The 7,923-nt window shown below is 55.2% G+C and overlaps 1 protein-coding gene across 1 annotated transcript in view; it reads left to right on the top strand.

The window, feature by feature from the left end:
- LOC107307564 (nascent polypeptide-associated complex subunit alpha, muscle-specific form-like) overlaps positions 1 to 1,398 on the top strand; it is an 8,831-nt gene extending 7,433 nt beyond the window's left edge. The window contains exons 3-4 of the mRNA XM_032441882.1: positions 137 to 349; positions 1,111 to 1,398. Coding sequence (XP_032297773.1) covers positions 137 to 349; positions 1,111 to 1,398 — 501 coding nt within the window. The remainder of the gene's footprint in view (positions 1 to 136; positions 350 to 1,110) is intronic.
- Positions 1,399 to 7,923: the final 6,525 nt, after the last annotated feature.

Genomic DNA, 7,923 nt, shown 5'->3' with positions numbered 1-7,923 from the left:
TCCACTCGGTACCGCTCCGTTCAGTTCTTGTCCACTCGGTACCGCTCCGTTCAGTTCTTTTCCAATCGGTACCGCTCCGTTCGGTTCTTGTCCACCCGGTTCCGCCCCTCCGTGCACTGACGGTTCATTCCCGCAGCTCCGTGGTGCCCCGTCCCGTTGTGTCGCTGTGGCCAGATTCGTGCGGAGCCTCGTGGGCTCGTTTTGGACCCGAACGGAACCGCTGCACTTCCCCGGCATCGCCCGGTTCCTCCTGGCCGCTGGGGGGCGCCACCTGCTGCGACGCCTGGAGGACCAGCACCGCTGCGTGTTCGAGACCCACGGAGTGAGATGGGAACCACCAGACCCACAGGTATAAGGGTGTGGGGTGCTATGGGGCTGAGCTCTGCCATAGGGACACCATGGGGACACTATGGGGACATTATGGAGACACTATGGGGACACTATGGGGACACTATGGGGACACTATGGGGACACCATGAGGACACCATGAAGACACCATGGGGACCCTATGGGGACATTATGGGGACCCTTTGGGGACATTATGAGGGCGCTATGGGGACACTATGGGGACACCACGGGGACACCACGGGGACACTATGGGGACACTATGGGGACGCTATGGGGATGCTAAGGGGACACCATGGGGACACTATGGGGACACCATGGGGACACTATGGGGATGCTATGGGGACACAATGGGGACACTATGTGGACGCCACAGGGACATTATGGGGACACCATGGGGACACTATGGGGACATTATGGGGACACTATGGGGACATTATGGGGATGCTAAGGGGACACTATGGGGACATTATGGGGACACCATGAGGACACCATGGGGACACTATGGGGACATTATGGGGACACTATGGGGACATTATGAGGATGCTATGGGGACACTATGGGGACATTATGGGGACACCATGAGGACACTATGGGGACATTAGGAGGACACCATGAAGACACTGTGGGGACACTATGGGGACATTATGGGGACGTTATGAGGACGCTATGGGGACATTATGGGGACACTATGGAGACACCATGGGGACACCATGGGGACATTATGGGGACACTATGGAATCACTGCATCCTCCCATCCCACAGCTGCACCCCATGGAGCTGCTCAACCGTATCCAGCACCGGGACCCACATGGTGTGGGGTGTGATGTGGGTCTCAGTGTGGGGCGTGTGGGTCGTGGTGGTGCCGTGGTGGAGCCGTGGGGTGACGGTGATGTGGGGCGCAGTGACGGTGACATCGGTGAGGGGTGGCAAAGGGTCCTGAGATGGGGCTGGGGGGGTCTGCAAATGGGGTTGGAGTGTCCAATGGGGATGGAAGGGGGTCCCAAATGTGGTCAGGGGGGCTCCAAATGGGGGTGGGGGTCTCCAAAGTGAGCGGGACTGGGGGGCTCCAAATAGAGGGTGGGGGGGTCTCTGAAGTGAGAGGGGTTGTGCATCCCCAAATAGGGGTGAGGGGTCCCCAAAGTGAGAGGGGTTGGGGGTCCCCAAATAGAGATGAGAGACCCCAATGTGAGAGGGGTTGGGGGTCCCCAAATGGGGTTGAAGGATCCCTAAGTGAATAGGGCTGGGGGTACCCAAATGGGGTTGAAGGATCCCTAAGTGAATGGGGCTGGGGGACTCCAAAGGGGGTGGGGGGCTCCAAAGTGAGAGGGGTTGGGGGGTCCCCAAATAGGAGTGGAGGTCTCTAAAGTGAGTGGGGCTGCGGGGCTCCAAATATCCTCCTACTCCTCCTTCCTCCTCCTCTGATACCCTTAATGGACATGTCTGCCGTAGCCCGATGGCCAAGCTTGTGCTTCCTCCTCCTCCTCCTCCTCCTTGTCCTTAATGGAGCACTGCATTGCCATGGCCAGCTGTGCTTCCTCTTCCTCTTCCTCTTCCTCCTCATGCAGTTGCTCGAATGGATAGTGGCAGTGGCACATGGTGGACCCTGAAGCCCCTCTCAACTTTACTCAGACCCACCACACACTCCGCAATTATGTACGAGCCCGCTCCAGCCGCCAGCTCACTTGGAGTCCGCCCACCACTTCAACCCCTGACCCCCTTGCGCGAGGCCACGCGCCACACTCACCTTATAGCGATGACTCTCCAACTATGTGGGGACCCCCCAACCCCTCTCGACTTTGTAGCCAGCGAGCCCGTCAAGGAGATTAGCGGACACAGGGAAGAGCATAGATGTGCACCAGAAAAGCAAAAATCAGAACATGAGAGAGAGCGCTAGAGACGCAAAGCCAAGTGTTCGGCACGAAAAAAAAGCTAAGAGCGGACAGCATAGGGCACGCGATGGAGCAAGCCAAGCCGATAAGGCAGCGAGGAACACACCGACAAATGTGGATGGCAGGGAGGGCCACGCAGGAGCAGAACAGCCCGACACCAGTCGCTTTAAGACGGAGTCCCCCACGCCCCATGTACGAAACTATTTTCCGTGGACATAACCGTATAGCAGCAAACAGGAAAAACCACCCAGAAAGTTTGCCGACCAATGGACGCACAAGGCGGCTGACTAGAGTCGCCACCCACAGACCATCGCAGTTATCTCACGCTTAGAGGGGATCCTTCATGACCCACATATCTACGGGGACCACCCCCCAGAACGCCTCACCCTCGCCTAACTAACATTGATAGTCTAATCGAATACACAAATTATTTTGCACCCAACCACCCAAACCCACCTCTATACTTACACTTTCTGATGAGCGCCAAGCAGACGACGACCAGCACATACGCTCCAACACCCACTTATTTGGGGCACACAACCCAGCACCCGATGACACCAAACCGGCACATCTTGTCACTATCCAAGACGACAACGGACGACACCCCCACAACCGACCCCCGTCCTATTTGGGAAAAGCCCCCCCCGAAGAAGCGAAGAGCCCAGTACCCAAAAGACTAATGCAGACTACATGCCAAAGGCGACCTCAGAGCCTCACAACTCTAAGAATTATCATGGAAGAACCAAGAGCACCGACCCCGGGTTATTAGCACCACGAAACCGCCCCCAAGAGCCTTGAACAAACCCACCAATATTATTAAGGGGACCGCCCCACATCACATTCCCAATTAAAGGACCCCAATTCCCCATAACAGGCCCCATTTCCTGCGCAACCCGACGCCAAGCTCAGAGCGCATCTTCAGGCCCTTTAGTCTCAGCCCAGGCGCACATCGACCCGAAATACAATCGCTCACCCGTCAAACCGCTGCGCACGCAAGGAGCGCCCATAGCAAACAAGAAATGCCCCACCAAACCCGACACTTCGAACCTCGATGGCCAAGTGACCACAAAAAAATAAGACCCTCGCACTATCCCAAACCCCAACAGCCGCGACAAGAGCGAACCAGCCAAAAGCGCAAGCGACCGCAAACCACACGCGACCGACACAAGCTGGAAGGACCCAGACGAGTCCCAAACAAACAACACAACGACGCAACTAAGCTAGCGAACTGGCAGCATGGCACATTAGCAGGAGCAGCCCTCTCATAACTGAAAGCAAAAAAAGAGAGCGGAATATGATGCGTGAGGAGGCGATAAGTCGCCAACTGGGCGAATGGTGTACATACAAGCTCTCTATGAAGGAAACAAGGAGAAGAGAGGAGGATGATGATGAGCTGGTGAAGAGGGGAAGTCCCTCAACCGGTGAACATGAGATATGAGCGGCACCTGGCACTTGCTGAGCGCGTGCCCAGTGGTCCATAGGAGAGGAGTGACAGGAGGCTGTGTAAGGGAGCATGGGATGAAAGGGATATGGCACGGATATACCCAGATTCCTTGCATATTGTATGGTTCGCCACTCAATTAGCATGAACCCCAGATTCGTCGTTTATGCCCACAGATGCGCGAGCCTAGATGCTACACACGAGGTAGGAAGTGGATGATTGGTCCACCTCTGAATAATGATGCGCCCCAAATTCCCAGAGTTTGATGCCATATAGGCCACTGCCCACCCCCGCACTGAATCCATAAGGGACAATGATGTGGTCCACCCTCCGAATAGAGTGATGAAGAAGTCAGACCAACAGGAGGAGTGTCTCCAGTCCTGGCCAATGGCACGTGTGGTCAGCGCTCCATCGTTCCATACAGGAGACTAAGGTCGCCACTGAATTTATGGATGGTTGGGTCGCGTACATGGAAGCGACGGCTTCCGCCCATGATGGGACAAACGTTTTCCAATGACGGGCTCCTCAGTTAATCCAGTATAAAAGCGGAATATCCTTCGTGAAGAGATGTGTAAACCCCTATTGACTGAATAAGGTGGGTATATGCACCACCGCATTCATTGCGTCTCCCCTCCATGTGAGCATCTGTCGCAGATCTGCTGCCATAGAATGACCATATAGTGGATGATTATGACTCACTCGCGTCATGAAAATGTCCCGTATGAGAGTGATTGCCATGAAGATTAAGAGCCAATTCCCCACCCTCGAACACATGCCTCGCCCACTAGTCTAGCAATGCGTCTCCATACACCAGAGTAACAAAGGATGAGGAGGATGTTCGCACTCGATGATGAGAGTAATGATTGGATGATTTCTCGCATCCGATGATGAGGTTGCTATGCCATGCTAGATAGAGATGTGATGATCCGACCTGATGATGGTGTAGGTGTAGAGCGTTCTAGCACTACTGGCACCTTGTCAGCCGCCACTAGCTGTGCAATGCCGCAATCTATGAGCATCACCAGCGAAAACTCAAGATAGTATGCGGCACGATGCATAATGTATGACTGAGGAGTGATGTGACTTCGATCAGATGTACGATGATGAGAGTGACACGAATGAGAGACCCATCGCTCCATCCCCGCACCTATCTCCGCGCGCTACTCTCCCCCCGTCATCCCCATTAGCGGTCCCCATAAGTAGTCCCCATAGTTGTCCCCGTGGTGTCTTGGTTCCCCATTAGTGTCCCCGATACGCGCCTCATAATTGTCCCCAAAAAGGGTCCCCACTAATTCCCATAGTCCCCCTGTGTTCTTCATGGTGTTCCTCATGGTGTCCCCATAGTGTCTCCCAAGTGTCCCAATAGTGTCGCCCATTAGTGTCTCCATAATGTCGCCCATAGTGTCCCCCATGGTCTTCCACTGCTACCATCACTCGCGCTGAGTTGATCCACTCATTCGCAGCCCCCATTAGCACCCCATCACCCGGCGGCGTCTGATCACACGTCGTGAGCGTGTTCGTTCGTCTGGTGTGCGCTCTCGCTTCATCTGCGGTGCACTAGCGGCGGATGTGGGTGGTCCTCGAAAACACGCTAGCGGGCTTGCTGCGTCCTCCAGGCGATACGCCAGCAGGCGCGGTGGGCGCCCACAAAAACGCTCGCAGGCCTCCAAGGAACAGCGCGACACGCGCCAGAGACACCGAGCTGGCGTCGAAACCGAACCGGCTACCTGTGAACGGCCAGCCAGCGGCGACCGCAATGACCGCTGCGACCGCGACGGCCGGAGATAAGCCAACGTATCCTCGTGTAAGCCGTCAGAGCATAGACGTACCAGAAAAACACCCGGCGTAGTACGATAGACAGAAGAAGCGGCGGACAATGCGGAACGAGAGCATCAACGCGCACCGAAATCTCGCGGCGCATCTGACAGACGTTCACTACAACACCAAACAGAGAAGTACGGACATAAGAGACTAAAAAACAGGGACGTTCAAAAGATCAACAGACACAAAACCAGCAGACCGAGCACACGCGAAGAACGGAGAACTCTGAGGAAAGCTGCTGAGGCCGAAAAAAGAGAACCAGAAGAGACACAGAGAGACCGTGAGCACACCAATGGACAAGAAAACAGTGACACAGTAGGACAGACGGAAGGGAAATATCCGCAGCCTTAAAACAAGGAAAATCACCGGAACAGAAGGACAACAGAAGAGAGAAAACACAAAAGGGACAGACAACAGGGGGAGCACGCCACGATCCGCCTGCTGACCCATGCGAGCAACGAAAACAGTGCCCTGTGAATAGCACTCCAGAGTATTGACAAGCGTAGAGAAGCTAAACACACTCCCAAAGCAGGACGATGAGGAACGCACACTTGAGGGAACCAAAATGAACGTGCCCTGAATGAGAGACTCTAATGCGTTTGCCCCATATGGAACCCTGTGCACACATATGGGTGCCAATCATGAACCAGTGAGTGCCCCCTCGGTTGAGGACCAAAAGAAATGAGTGCCCTCACTCGGGAAACGTGGACCCAACAGTTGCCCATATAGGTACCCTTGATGATGTGCTCAAGTGAGTGCCCGTATGGGTGCCCTATGAGTGCTCAATGGATGTGCCCTATGGGTGACCAATGGAGGCTTATGAGCCTGCCCAATGAGTGCCCTATAGGGTGCCCTGTGGTGCCCAAGGAGTGCCCTTATAGGGTGCTCATATGGGAAGCCCTCCATGGGTGCCCCTATGAGAGCCCTAGTGCTGCCCCAATGAGTTGGCACTATGCAGAGCCCTATGGGTGCCCCTATGAGAAGCCCCCTATGAGCTGGCCCTATCGAAGAGCCCATAATGACTGCCGTATGGGTGCCCAAATGGGTGGCCCAATGAGAGCCCTGGATGGGAGGCCCTATTGAGTGCCTAGGGTGCTCAATGGAGTGCCCGAGTGAATGCCCTATGGGTATGCCCTGTGGGTGCCAATGTAGTGCCCTATGGGTGCCCTGATGGGTGCTCAATGAGTCCCTATGGGTGCCACTGTGGTGCCCTATGAGGCCCTATGGTACCCTATGCTGAGTGCCTGCAATGACGTGCCCAGGGGTGCCCAGTGATTGCCCTTATGAGTGCCCTATGAGTGCTAATGCATGTGCCCTATGGAGGCCCAATGGAGCTGCCTTTATGGGTGTCCAGATGTGCACGCATGCTCTCTGTGAGTGAGGAAAACCCTAATGGGTGCCCTATTGCTATTAGGCACCTACTGGGAGGTTGCCCTATGAGAGCCGCAGACTGATTGGCCCTATGTGTGCCCCAAATGGCGTGCCCAATGAGAGCCCGTATGTTAGCCTCTATAAGTGCCCTCGAACGTTATGAGCAGAGTGACCTCAATGCGAGTGTTGGCCCTATGAAAACGCCCTATGGGTAGCCCTGTGGGCTCACATGAGTGCCCTATGGGTGCCCCAATGAGTGCTAGTGTAGCATGCCCTATGGTGCCCTCGTGAAGTGGGGTGACCCCCCAAAATCAAGATCCGCGCTCTTGTGGGTGCCGCATGAGCTGGCCCTAGCCTATGGGCGCGCCATATGCCCAGTAGCCTGTTAGTGAGCAAGAATGCCCTAAATGACTAGCCGCCTGATGAGGTGCCCTAAGACTTGGCTGCCCAAGGAGGTGCCCTATGGTGCCCCATGAGCGCCAATGAGTGTTCCATGAAAGGTTCTGAATGGGTGACCAATGGGTGGCCCTATGGGTGCCCTATGAGAGCCCTTATGGGTGCTCAATGAGTGCTTATGGGTGTTCCTATGAAGTGCAATGAGTGCCCACATGGTAGCCCTATGGTGCCCCTATGAGAGGCCCTATGTGGCACCACTATGAAGCCAATAGACAGGCGATTCCTATGGGTGCCCTATACGAAGTAAAGCGGGCCCAATGAGAAATCGTGCCCCGAAGAGTGTTCTTACCCAATAATAAGAGCGCCAATGGAAGCCACAAACCGTATGAAGAGGGCCAGTAAGGGTCCTGATCCGCGACTGCCTAATAGCCAATGAGTAGAAAATTCTGCCAATGGGGAATCTTTGTAGCCCCACATGCAGTGGCCATATGGGCTCCCACCCTGCATGTTGCCCCATCAATGGGCCCTGCCCCTCCATGAGGGGCTTTCTAGACTGTGTCACGCGCGATGAGTGCCCTAGTATGCGCCCTGCCCCCATGGCCCCGTGACTCCAATGAGTTTTGACTCTACTATGGGATTACCATAACAGGGATGCCC

The sequence above is a fragment of the Coturnix japonica genome, unplaced genomic scaffold, assembly GCF_001577835.2.
Source record: "Coturnix japonica isolate 7356 unplaced genomic scaffold, Coturnix japonica 2.1 chrUnrandom676, whole genome shotgun sequence".
NCBI lineage: Eukaryota > Metazoa > Chordata > Aves > Galliformes > Phasianidae > Coturnix > Coturnix japonica.
This window is presented reverse-complemented; position numbering and strand designations above follow the sequence as displayed.